At 46.2% G+C, this 13,712-nt stretch overlaps 1 protein-coding gene across 1 annotated transcript in view; it reads right to left on the reverse strand.

Annotated features, from left to right (window-relative positions):
- The window catches only part of LOC105550771 (golgin subfamily A member 8M-like), an 11,595-nt gene extending 3,991 nt beyond the window's left edge, over positions 1-7,604 (reverse strand). Inside the window, exons 1-12 of the mRNA XM_011995779.1 lie at positions 7,052-7,604; positions 5,244-5,363; positions 4,288-4,347; positions 4,024-4,104; positions 3,131-3,169; positions 2,822-2,869; positions 2,649-2,733; positions 2,444-2,553; positions 1,345-1,431; positions 1,132-1,239; positions 851-938; positions 238-452 (exon numbers count right to left, since the gene is read on the reverse strand). Of these exons, the coding sequence (XP_011851169.1) occupies positions 238-452; positions 851-938; positions 1,132-1,239; positions 1,345-1,431; positions 2,444-2,553; positions 2,649-2,733; positions 2,822-2,869; positions 3,131-3,169; positions 4,024-4,104; positions 4,288-4,347; positions 5,244-5,363; positions 7,052-7,135 (1,125 nt within the window). The 5' untranslated portion in view covers positions 7,136-7,604. The remainder of the gene's footprint in view (positions 1-237; positions 453-850; positions 939-1,131; positions 1,240-1,344; positions 1,432-2,443; positions 2,554-2,648; positions 2,734-2,821; positions 2,870-3,130; positions 3,170-4,023; positions 4,105-4,287; positions 4,348-5,243; positions 5,364-7,051) is intronic.
- Positions 7,605-13,712: the final 6,108 nt, after the last annotated feature.

Raw genomic sequence — 13,712 nt, forward strand, 5'->3', positions numbered from 1 at the left:
CCACTGAAACTGGAGACCCCAGAACTCGGTGTCTGCCTCCCATGGCACGGGGAAGGGTGGAGGCAGGTTAGAAAAATCATCCCCTCTGTCCCACAGCCACCAGAGCAGGGCCCTGGCTCACAGGTGCCTTTAGAAGTAACATTTCACATGAGGGCTACGTTGCCCCATTTTACAGGTGAGGAAACAAAGGCCTGGAGGGCCAGGGAGGAGGACAGGCTGCCCAGGGGGGCAACGCACCAGCTCCTCAACACCGCGGTGTGGCTCGACCAGCTGCTGAAGCCTCTCCTCCTGCCTCCCAAGCCTCTCCTTTTGTGGCTGGTTCAGGGGACTTACGTGTTGATGGTTTTCCACGTGGGCCTGGAGCTCTGCTGACACCCTCTCTAGTTCCTTCCTCAGGTGCTGCAGCTCCTCCTCAGGGGGCACTGCTGGGGGCTCCGGGTGCTGGGGTTTAGCTGAGAAAGGAAGCAGACAATAAGGGCCTCTGGATTCTCAAACAAAACAAAACAAAACAAAAAAACAAACAAGCAAACAAAAACCCCTCCTCTTGGTGCACAGCTCCTCTCAGGCTCCCCAAACTTGGCCTCACTGCTAATGATTCCTCGCACCCGGATGGTAGCCAATCTTCCAACCACTTTCAGATGGAGAGCACTGTGGGTGACTGACAATGGGCCCTCTGTGCTGATGGGGACACTGAGGCTCACACAGATGACAAGACTTGCCGTTTCCTGGCACAGACCTCTTTCCCTCTGCCTCAAAGCTCTTCCATCCACCCACCTCCCTGGGGCATTCTAAGCCCCCCACAGCCCTCTGATGCCAGGCCTGCTCCCAGGTCACGCCAGCCCCATCTTACCCATCTGGTTCTTGACTTTGCACAAGCTCCTCTCCAGCTTCTCCACCCGACGCATGTCATCCTTCTTCTCCTTCTTCAAGGTGCAAACCTGCCCAAAGCACAGGGGGAAAGGGCCCTGGAGAAAGGGGCTGGTGGCTGGTGGCTGCCATCTCCCTCTCTGCCCCCACCTCCACAAAGCCCAGACCCATGACCACCTCTGGCTGTACTGTTCCCATTTTACAGATGCCCAGAAAGATTCCGTGACCCATCTAAGGTCAGGGGGCTGAAGGATCAGATCTCACCTCCTGCGACATTTTCTTCATCCTGTGCTGCCACCGGGCCCTCTCCCCTTTTAGATGTTCAACATACTCATCCCTCTCCAGATGGGCTTCTCTTAGTGACTCCTTCAACTGCAAGAATGGGCACAGAAGTTAGGAAGGGCTGTCACTGGTCCTCACCTGCTCCTGGCCACCTGGGGTCATCTTCCTTCCCTCCCTCCCTCTGCAAAACCCCACCTGTGTCAGCTGTGCTTTCAGAAGTGCCTGCTCCCGTGTGGACCACTCTAACTTCCACTCCATACATGCTTTCCTGTGGCTCGAGGACTGGATGGTGAAGAGTGAGAAGTTTCAATCTGGGGAGCCTGGGCCATTCCACACAGTGCCCCTTAAAAGGGCTAGAGTTAGGCTCAATATACAACTCGGTCAGTAAAGATCAAGCCCATGGTCTGGTTTTTAAAAGAACTCAGTAAAGTTGGGACAGGGAATGAGATGGAATTTACAGCTGCCTAACAGAGGCCCAGAGAGATCAGATAATATTGCTCTTGTTATTACTGTTATTACTAGCACTGTCTGAACCTTTATGGAGTGCTTCACCAGGCACCACGCTAGCAATCCCATTTACTCCTCGCAACCAACATAGGAGACAGTTACTATGACGACCTCCATTGTGTTGATGAAAAAACATGGAGTATATGAGGTTAAATGCTTGCCTAACATCACTTAGGCAAAGCTGGGATTTGAACACCCAGGTCTATCTGATTCTCTAAGCCCATTTTCTTGCTGGGGTTGAAAGCACAGATAGGAAGGGGAAAAATAATCTTTTGTTCAGTTTTTGAAACGATGATACCTTTGCATAGTCCAAAACTCAGAAGGTACAGAAGGGAAATATCTCCCAGCCACCTTGTTGCTCTCTCCTGAGTTTTTTTGAACTGTTGCAGACATGTTTTATGTATACTATCATAATATGTGCACACACACGCACACGTTTCCTCTCTACAGAAATGGTAACATACTAAAGGTAATCTTCTGTACCTTCACAGAACAAGTACCCAATACCTTACCTAGCACTTGGCCAAGACCACAGCCAGGTAAGGGCAGGGCAGGCACTTGGCCTCCAAGCTCTGCATCCAGTGCTCACTCCCCACCGCGCCCCCCAACTCACCCACAGCAGCTGACTCAGCCCCAGGCTGCCTCTAACAACCACACACAAAAACAGCGAGACAAGGCCATGCTGCCTCCTGGGCAGGCCACTCCATCCTGCAGAAGGGACCCTGAGGCTCACTCCTCCATCCACGAAGCCGGGCTCCCAGGGGACGGGGCAGGTGGTTGGACTCACCAGGTTCGCCTTCTTCTTCTGTGTGGCGGTGACAGCACAGAGAACCTGCTCTAACTCTCCTTTACGCTGCAATGAACATTGCAGGCGGTCGGCCAGATCCTTGGACTCCTCTGTAATGAGAGAGTTGAGATGGGGCCCAAAGGACTCCCCCTAAAGACCTGTCAAAGTGCCAGGCTGAAGAATGACAGGGTGCCCAGATTCCCACCTTCAAAGTATCTGAGCGAGCGTTTCGTGCGAAACAGGTCCGTACTTAGTTTCCCTTTCTGCACGTTCAATGTCTGGATTTGAACCTTTGGGAGAAAAGCCAAGCAAGTGCTGGAAGAGAAGGAAAGAAACATTCCCCGGAGGACAGGAGAAAACTTCACACCCTCCACTCACCTCTAGCTCCCTTTCAGCTTTCTGTTTCTCATTGTTTGCCTTCTTTTCCTATACGAAGAGGAAGACAGAGCTCTTACCAGGGGGAGGCAGAGATGGCACAGCAAGACACATGCCCCCAGAAAGCCACCAATGCCCCAGGACAGGCCCACCCATGGGACCAGGTTATCAGGGACCCTGTGGGGATGGGGTAGAATCTGAGGGGTGAGCCCTCTTCCCCAGGCTGGGAGTGGGGGAGAGGAGACTGGGGCCACTACATCTTAGTGTCCCCCAAACCCAGCAGTCATGTCGCGAGCAAACAAATCATATTACTTCTTCCAGCTGATGTTCCACTTGTTTCTTCTGTTGTTTCTGTCGGGAGAGTCAAATTAAGGTGATGGAGGGTGGCCCCTCAACTCTATTCCCCAGGCCAGGAAGCGGCAGGCGGGGCCAGGAATGGATTTTAAAGGCAGAGTTCTTAGACCCAATGGGAACACGAACTGGTCAACTCTCCTCAAGGTCCCAAGGACAGAGGATTTGGGTCTTTGTTGGTTTCCACCCACAGCCACAGAACTCAAAGTCTGAATCTGAAATCTCTTGAGAGGACAGGAACATAAACCTCTAGAGACGGAGTTTGAGAAAGGCCCCCCTCTTCCACTGACTTGTCATTTAGAAAAGTGTGTTCATTCAATAAACATTCACTGAGCACGTATGGGCCAGGTATGGTTCCTCACAGTATATATAGGACGGAAAAGGACAGCCAGGTGCCCTTCGCCCTGAGGTTTCTGTTCTAGGGGGGCTTTAAATCTCGGACTCTCAGAGCTAACAGACACCTTTGATACTCACTACCTCCTCTGGAAACACGAGTCCAGAAAGGAGAGGCAGCTTGTCCAGAATCAAAGAGCAAATTAGGGACTGAGCCACGGCAGAAATACGGGGCCCCTGACAACCAGTCACGCTCGCACTCCCCCGAGAGGCCACAGCCCCAGGGCGTGTGTAGCAAGGACTCCAGCAGGGGTGTGTGGAGAGGAGACAGTCGGCAAAGAGGGCAGCAAAAGAAGAGCCATGGTGCATGCTCTGGGGTCCCTCCAGGTGAGGTCTGGGCACCCCAGATCCCTATTTGTCCTTGGCACCAGGGGGCCTGAGCCCCTTTCTTCAGGGCCCCAAGGGAAAACTGGAGCCCAGGATTGGCAGCATGGAATCAGGGGACCCCACTGGACTCTTACCAAAGATTTGATGGTGTTCTTCAGTTGACTGATTTTGACGGACCTCAAGTCCAGGGCAGCTGCTAGTTCTTGGGACGGGCTCTGAGGCACATGCAGAGAGGAGGAGGTGGAGGAGGAGTCGGGGGAGAAGTAGAGAGAACAATCATTAGGGCTGGGGTGTGTGTGGGCTGTCTCAGCTGGCAGAGGGGCACCCAGTCCCCGCTGTGGGAGGAGGTTGGAGGGCTGGCCTGCAGGGTCACTGCACCTCCGCCCAGAGCCTCTTACCTCCAGATCCTTGAGGGGTACAGATGACGTAGGGCCCTCTCTGCCAATACCTGTTGCTGACTACAAGAGATGAGAGTGCATATGGAGATGTTCTCTCCTCCTCAGTGTCTAAGCCCTCTGACTTCCTTTCTTCCCCATCAACTGTTACAATTTTCTTTTCTGCCTATCTTGGACCCTTTGCCCCATAACTCCTTTGTGCCAACTTCTCTCATGGTTCTTATCTCCCCACTATCCCACCCTGGGGCCCCTTTCAGTGACTCCTGATGGCAAGTGGCTGTTCTCATTGTCCTGGCTTCCCCTTAAGACTGGGGATGAGAAAAATCAAACAATGACCATATCCTGGGTGTCCTGAGTGTTTACAGCAGACCATGTACTAGGGATTAACATAAAAACAACAGTAACAAATCTCATTTAAACTTAAAAAATGGAAGTCAAACGATACCACCTCTATTACACAGATGTGAAAAGGGAGGCCCAAAGAGCTCAAGGAACTTGCCCTAAATCATATCCCTAGCAGATGGAGAGGCAGGATTCAAATCCATAATTCTTTTTTTTGTTTGTTTTTTGAGATGGAGCCTTGCTCTGTCACCAGGCTGCAGTGCAGTGGTGCAGTCTCGGCTACTGCAAGCTCCGCCTCCCAGGTTCATGCCATTCTCTTGCCTCAGCCTCCTGAGTAGCTGGGACTATAGGCACCTGCCACCAGGCTCGGCTAACTTTTTTGTATTTTTAGTAGAGACGGGGTTTCACCGTGTTAACCAGGATGGTCTCAATCTCCTGACCTCATGATCCATTTGCCTTGGCCTCCCAAAGTGCTGGGATTACAGGTGTGGGCAACCATGCCCGGCCAAATCCAGAATTCTGAACCAGTACCTAGCAGTCCATCCACAATCTTAACAATTACCCTCTACTGCCCCTTGGGCCCCCTGTCCCCAGAAGCCTGGTCAGCCAAGACTCACATCCCCAGGTAAGTGGCAACCACCAGAAGTGGCTGTCTCAGGGACACTGCCATTTGTTTTCCTGTTCCTCTTCGCTCTTGCAGGAACACCAGGGCTGTTTCTCTGCCAATATTCTTTTAACTGTGGGAAAGAAGAACAGTAATACTCATGAGAACTATCAGCCCCTACAACCACATCCTCCTTTACAGTTTTTACAAAATACTCTCATACATTATCTGATTTAATGACACCAACAACTATACAAGGTGTTGTCACAATCATTTAGTGACTGAGAGGGATTGATATCATGGCTAGAAAAAAATAAGAAAAAGGCAAAACTGGAACTTTGAAACTCAATCTTCTGACTCCAAGCTCTGAGGTTTTGCCAAGAATCAGCAGCTGCCAGGGATGAAAACCAGAGGCAGAGGTAGAAAAGTAAACATTAGGTAGGCAGGAGCTGTATGCCATGTGGTTTAGAGTCATACATCCTCACACGTCTGTTAGTGTGAAGAAGTGCACCAGTACCTCTCAAACTTTTATATCAATGTGTCCTCATGGCAGAAGACAGCCTTTCTGTTAAATCTGGGAATTCATCAGAAAGAGGACAACCCAAACCTCATTTCAGAGAGAAGTCTGGTATACTCTTAGAAACCTATGTGACTGTCATCCTTAAGTACACTAATGATTTTTCTCCTGATCTCAAGAGAATCAAGGGAAACTGATGCTTCAGGAAGATGTCCCACATTTATCCTGTGGCACTCAAAGTACCCCAGATTGAGACAATATGAGGAAGATGCAAGTCATCAAGTTCAGTTTCCCAAGATCTGTTCCACAGAAGATGAGCAAGTCTCACTTCAGAGAACACTGACTGAAGCACAGTCTGGTCCCAGAACCATGGAGAATTAGAATATGAGGTGGAGAACTCAGAAAAAAAATGTTAAAATCTCTCTGGAAAGTAGAAGCCTGGGAGAAAACCAAACCAAACCCATTCTCCCATTGCCACCCAGAGATACTGTCAACGTTTTGAGCTCACGGGGGAAGTGTAGGCTTTTCCCCCTGTCAACGTCAATGTTAAGGGAGTGAGGCAGCCTGAAACCTCTTGCTCCTAGGTCCCATAGTCTCCATTTCCCTTCCAACTGGAAATGTGTGCTGTGACCAGAGGAACCAGAAATGGGTTGAGAACGCTTAGAGGACTTTAATCATAAGATCAAAGTCCAGTCTTCCAGTAATGACAGTTACTAGGTGGACTGTGACATCACTACATTCCACTCCTCCTGGTTCGGGGGAGGGACCACATCCACATGATGTCTGTTGCTGCTTCATGATGGGGGAGGGAAACACAGGGTTGGGACCCAGGTCCTTGGAGACTCCAGTGCAAACAGCCCAGGGAGGTCGACCTTGAGGCAGTAGGAGGGGAGGGCAGAGTCTGCAGCAGGGAGTCCCAGGAGTCACCAGCCCAAAGTCACCCAGGGATGACTGGCAAGGGAGGGACTGGGGCTGGGGAACCCAGGTCCTTTGAGATGAGAGCCCAAAGAGCCCAGGGAGATCAAGCTTGGGGTGGCAGGAGATGAGGGCCCAGTAATGGAGTGGGGAGCCCCAGGAGTCACCTGCCCAAAGTCAACCTGGGGTGATTAGTGTGGGCAGGGACTGGGCTGCTTGCTGAAGGGGTGGGGCTGACTGACAAAACTTTGGTGGGAGTAGCCCAGAGGCACCAGGGTTGGAGGGCCCAGTCCGGTGTGCCTCAGGAGAGGTATCAACTCTGGCAGAAGTCTTGTCATCAGAGGGGATCTGTGGCTGGGTTGGGAGGCCATGACGCAGTGCGTTTTTACCTTTTTCTTGGCTGCAGCCAATTTGCTCTGTTGAGTTTCTTCTGCCATCGCAGGGTGGGGAGGGAGGCGGGTTTGGGGCCACATCAGCAAAATCCTAGTGAGCACTGATGAACACCTCCAGTCACCAACCAGGTTGCTGTGCGACTGAGCCAGAGGAGGCGTAACCAGGGCCCCAGTAGAATGCTGAATAGGGGTGTGGCCTTAATGCTCCAAGCCCATTGGTCAATGAGAAAGATGAAAGGGAAAGGGGGCGTGGCCAGACAGCAGTGTGTCCAGAGGGACCTGTGGCTCACAAGGAAATGTCCCCATGCAACCGCTATCCCAACCCACTCTAAGAGAGAGGAGAGGCCATCCACTCTGGGAGAGGGGAGGGGCTGGCTTTTGCTTTAAAAGCTTTAAAACTTTAAAAATAAAATGTGTGCATACTTTATATATATGTGTGTCCATGTGTGTGTATCTATGTTTTCCTCCAGAACTGTCTTCATTATCCAGCTTCTATGCAAGGTCTATGATTTTGGCCTATATTTTTCATCTTCAAATACAGTACAAAAATTACCAGTGTTACCTTAACTGAGATACAAATTCTACAAAAATGGAAAATCCATAGCATGCTTGATGATTAATGAAGCAGACTATATTATCCAATATTCCAATAAGACAAAATAATCACAGTGATTTCTCTTTTTTGGAAAAATGTTTCTCTTATTCTTCTACGTTTTTGTTAAGATTTTTTTTTCTTAAACAAGAAACATGTCTAATATCTGTAAAAACACAAAGTTTTGGGCTGGGTGCAATGGCTCATGCCTGTAATTGCAGCACTTTGAGAGCCCGAGATGAGTGGATCACGAGGTCAGGAGATTGAGACCATTCTGGCTAACACGGTAAAACTCCATCTCTACTAAAAATACAAAAGAAAAGCCAGACATGGTGGTGAGCACCTGTAGTCCCAGCTACTTGGGTGGCTGAGGCAGGAGAATGACATGAACCCAGGAGGTGGAGCTTGCAGTGAGCCAAGATCGTGCCACTGCACTCCAGCCTGGGCTACAGAGCGAGACTCCTTCTCAATAAATAAATAAATAAATAAATAAATAAAACTTAATAGAGCAATTTGAACAAAAGCAGCAATAAAATAATTTAGAAAATACAAGCTATTAAAAAATAATTTTAAAACTTGTGGAACAAAGTCAAACAGCACTCAAAGAAAATGTATACCCTTACATGTTTGTTTAAAAAGTAATTTAAATTACATTGATCTACTAAACTAGGAAAAGCAAAATAAACAAAAAGGGTAAATAATTAAGACATAAGGAAAAAGTAGAAAAAAAAGATTTAAAAAATAATACTAAATGAGGATTCTTTCAAAAGACTAAGATAATAAAATAGTGAAGTCTCTGATAAGTAATCAAAATAAAGAAAACCTTGAAGAGAAAAGAGCATATAGCCACATGTGAATATGATGCAAAAAGTGAAAACTACACATCTTTACAACACCTTAGAAGTATGGATGAAGTGTTCATTTGTTTAAGAATCTACAGTTATGAAAACTAACAGAGGAAGTGGAAAATCTGGAGACCAATATGCAGAAGAAGGAAAAAAGACAAAGACTCATCCTCCAAATTGGATATTTATTTAAACCAGAATTTGTTAGCCTCAGCAATATTGATATATTGGGCCAGACAATTCTTTGTGGAGGGTTCTCCTCGTGTGTTGTTGGACGTTTAGAAACATCCCCTCTACCTACAGAATGCCAATAAGACCTCCCGACCATGACCAGTTGTGACCATAAAAATGTCTCCAGATGTTTCCAAACGTCCCATGGAAGGTAAAATACTCCTGCAGTTGAAAATTACTCTGTAAACTAGATCTACATCCTAGATCTTAGAAAAAAAGATGTTAAGCTTCCCAAGTCAGCCCTGCATACCCTTGACACTGAAATGAAATAACAGCCTTAAAGGAAACAAACAGAACTATAATCTTATTTAATACAGAAGTAAAAATGTAAAAATAAAATATTACCATAGCCATTCTTACAGTGTTTATTATAGGAATGTAAAGATGACTCAAAATTAGGAAAATTTCATCAGGCAAGTCACAAATTATATTTCTACATAGAATTGAAGGCACAATCATGAAAAACAAAGTAGCTCTATATGCATTAAGTCCATGATCTATTCCAATTTGCAGATATCTTACAGAAGGAAAACTGAACACTGAACACATATTTTTACCATCTGCTCTTCGTCCTGAGGCTCCAATAGAAATACAGTGAAGAATAAACATTGTATAAACACACAATTACAAAAAGGAATGGGGTTACCAATAGAAGAGAATTCATCTCCGTTAGACAACGATAGTAAATGGAAAATGGTTAATTAATGGAGCAAAGCTAACAAAGGTGGAGGTCAGGGGGATACTGAGAACAAGGAGGCTAATTTGTCCCACAGCAACCTGGAAAGGTTTTAGACTCAGATACGAGGTACCCCTGAGAGTGGGACTGATAGGCAAGACTGAAAACAGAGATTAACCAAAAGCCTGTATAGAGAACACATGTTACAGGCCCTGAAATACACTGTTGCCCCCATCTCCTTAAGCAGAACCCAAGCAAACATACCTACTTCAGGCAAGAGAATGTAGATTTTACATCTAGAGGAATGGAGTAGTTCCAGCCATCATTTACGATTGCACCAGGAGATAAGATAGAGGGGTGGAGGATAACAATTAGGAATCAGCATACATTCCCCTAAAAGCTATCAGTTGACAAGTCTTGGCCACAAAGAACTCCTAATCAATTTTTATTTATTTTTATTTGTATTTATTTATTTATTTTGAGACAGGGTCTTGCTCTTTCACCTAGGCTGCAATGCAGGAATGCAGTGGCGTGATCACAGCTCACTATAGCCTCAACCTCCCGGGCTCAAGCAATCCTCCTGCCTCAGCCTCCCATGTAGCTGGGACTACAGAAGGGTGTCACCACACCTCACTTTTTTTTTTTTTGTTTTTTGTAAAGATGAGGTCTCACTATGTTGCCCAAACTAGTCTTGAGCTCCTGGGCTCAAATGATCCTCCAAATTTGGTCTCCCACAGCTCTGAGATTATAGGTGTGAGCCACCACACACTGGCTCCCAGTCTTTTAGCACCTCTCTCAAATATGAATGAACAAATAAAGGAATTAAAAAAAAAAAAAGACTACAGGTCAGGCACGGTAGCTCACACCTGTAATCCCAGCACTTTGGGATGCGAGGTGGGTGGATCACCAGAGGTTGGGAATTCAAGACCAGACTCATCAACATGGAGAAGTCTCATCTCTACTAAAAATACACAAATTAGCTGGTAGTGCATGCCTGTAATCCCAGCTACTTGGGAGGCTGAGGCAGGAGAACCGCTTGAATCTGGGAGGCAGAGGTTGTGGTCAGCCGAGATCTCATCATTGTACTCCAGCCTGGGCAGCAAGAACGAAACTTGGTCTCAAAAAAAAAAAGAAGAAGAAAAGACTACAAATGATAAGCAACATAGAAGAGATATTTAAGGAAAGGCTTTAAAAAGAAAAATAAGACCAAAATAAACTAAGAAAAAATGTATTAAAGAACAAAGAGATGCAAGGGAGAAGACAAAGAGTATCAAAACCACTTCATAAAGACACTTGTGAATATATTACGTGTATAAAACAAAACAGAATATGAATAAGAAATAATCAGAGAAGAAAAAGTTCTTAGAACTCAGGGTTCATCCTGGGAGTTGGTCCGCAATGAGCCACACCTCCCGTCATCACGTCGTTGGACACGTCCATCCCACGTGAATCTGCGTTGGCCCCAAGACTCACTTTAACCTGTAGCATGTGGTAGAAATGACGCTGGACCTGTTCCAGGTCTAAGCCTTAAGAACGCCTGGCAGGTCCACTTCTGTGCTTCTGGAAGCCAAAAATAAGAACTGACTACCCTCTTGGAGAAAGAAAAGCCACGTGAAGAGGCCGGAGAGGATGAGGTGCTATGCAGAGAGAAAGGCCACAGGAAGAAACACCAAGGCAGCAGAGTCCCATGGGTGAAGAAGCCGTCTCAGACATTCCACTGCAGCTGAGCATCCAGACGACCAGTCCCTGCCACCGTCTAACCGCACAGTGAGAGCTGCCAAATGAGACCAGCAGAAAAACTGTTCAGCTAGCCCCAGTTAACCCATACAGTAGTGACAGATAGACAAATGTGTAGTTTGATGCCATTAAGTTTTGGGATAATTGGTTAAGCAACAATAAATAACCAAAACAAAACTTAAAGTTATGACTCTCCAAATAAAATTTCCTCAAAGTCGAAAGATAAGAAAAATATTCCGGAACTTAAAATTTTTTAAAAAATTAGAAATAACGTGAGATACAAGACTCAAGGCAAGAGGTCTAAAATCCAATTAACAGACACTTCAAAATGAACAAATAAAATGGAAAGGAGAAAGTTAACAACAAAAATATGACAAGATTCAAGACTCAACTTTGGGCCGGGCGCGGTGGCTCAAGCCTGTAATCCCAGCACTTTGGGAGGCCGAGACGGGCGGATCACGAGGTCAGGAGATCGAGACCGTCCTGGCTAACCCGGTGAAACCCCGTCTCTACTAAAAAATACAAAAAACTAGCCGGGCGCGGTGGCGGACGCCTGTAGTCCCAACTACTCGGGAGGCTGAGGCAGGAGAATGGCGTGAACCCGGGAGGCGGAGCTTGCAGTGAGCTGAGATCCACTGCACTCCAGCCTGGGCGGCAGAGGGAGACTCCGTCTCAAAAAAAAAAAAAAAAAAAAAGACTCAACTTTGAAAGAGCCTATCCATAGGCCTATCCATTTGGTGTACCCAGCACATGAATGAAAAAAGACCCACACTAAGTACACTGTTGTGCTATTTCAGCTCACCAAGGAAAAGACAAACTCCTAAAAGCTTCCAGGGAGAAAGTTCTGCATAAAGAAGTGAAACTCAGGATGGCGTGAGGCTTCACCACCACAACTGGTTAGAAGACAACAGCACGGACTTTGAAATTCTAAGGTAAAATTATCCTCAACCTAAAAACACATAATCAACCAAACTATCAATCAAGTGTGAGGGTAGAATATGAGAGACGTGAATACTGATGGGGATGTGGTACGCACCAGGCAGTGTTCTAAATGGCTTACATGTACCAATTCAATTAATCCTCATAGCTCCCAAAAAAACATAGGTACTACTGCTATTACTGGCTCCCCCATTTTGCAAATGGAAAATTCATGCATAGAGCAATTAGGGAATCATCCCAAGGGCATACAGCTAATAAGTAGGAGAACCAAGATTCAAACCTATCTCGGACTGGCTCCAAAACTCAAACACTGAGTCATATTTTTTTGGAAGATAGAGCTCAGAAAAGATACCACTCCATGCTTTCTTAGGGTTTTATTTGAGGACGTTGTCAGGTAAAATGAGAAAGGGTAAGCCAAGAACGATGACATGGGATCCAGGAAACAATGGAGCTACTCTAGGAAAGCAGATGAGAAAACCCTCAAGATGGCATCTGCACAGCCAACCGAAAGAACAACCTGCCAAGATGGGCACAGAGGAGCCAAAGGCTTCAAAAGATAAGGAGATCTCACAGAAAGGGCTACAACAGCATTTTTTAAATGAAAAATTACTACTATGAGGAAGACCTGCAAAACAAAAAACAGTGCCAAGAAAAGAAATACCCTATCCTAAAGAGTCTAGAAAACTTGGCTTTACTCTACAAAGTCCTAATGATAAGAGATTACTTGTATGACTAAAGATAATGTTTGAGGAAGGGGAAGTGGGTGGTATAAGAGCTAAATTCTCATGTATTATAGTAAAAAGTAAATAATTGATGCCTAAATAGGTAAATCCAGGAAGAAGTTAAGGGTGGTTGTGAGCTAGTGGAGATTTCTGTTGCTTGCAGGAGATGACATTTGGGCAAGTCCTTAAGAAGCATAGACAGACGTAAGGAGATGGCATTTCTAGGTGAAGGTAACTGAATAAGCAAAGACAAAAAAAGAAAGAAGCAAGAACATTTATGGACACCAGGAATATTAACAACAAAAAGGTGATGGTAGGGAGAAGGGCAATTGTTTGCCTGTCATAGTAAATACCATCAGCTCCAAAGAATGAAAGGTTATTTTTAGTACCTAAAACAGAACAAAGCAATTCAACAGGAACAAAAAAACCTAACTTCTAAATAAGTTGAATAATAAAAAAAATCATCCTAGTTTGACTTTTGCTTGAGACAATTTATTTTAATCTCTTGAACACTAGAGAATTTTTACTTTACCTGTAAATAATTCATTATTACTATTCTTATTATTTTTGAGAGGGAATCTCGCTCTGTTGCCCAGGCTGGAGTATAGTGGTGCCATCTCGGCTTACTGCAAGCTCTGCCTCCTGGGTTCATGCCATTCTCCTGCCTCCACCTCTGGAGTAGCTGGGACTACAGGCGCCCGCCACCACGCTCAGCTAATTTTTTGTATTTTTAGTAGAGACGGGGTTTTACCGTGTTAGCCAGGATGGTCTCGATCTCCTGACCTCGTGATCTCCCACCTTGGCCTCCCAAAGTGCTGGGATTATTATTATTATTTTTGAGACGGAGTTTCACTCTTGTCGCCCAGGCTGAAGTGCAATGGTGTGATCTCAGCTTGCTGCAGCCTCCACCTCCCAG

This window comes from Mandrillus leucophaeus, unplaced genomic scaffold (assembly GCF_000951045.1).
Source record: "Mandrillus leucophaeus isolate KB7577 unplaced genomic scaffold, Mleu.le_1.0 Scaffold498, whole genome shotgun sequence".
NCBI classification, from domain to species: domain Eukaryota; kingdom Metazoa; phylum Chordata; class Mammalia; order Primates; family Cercopithecidae; genus Mandrillus; species Mandrillus leucophaeus.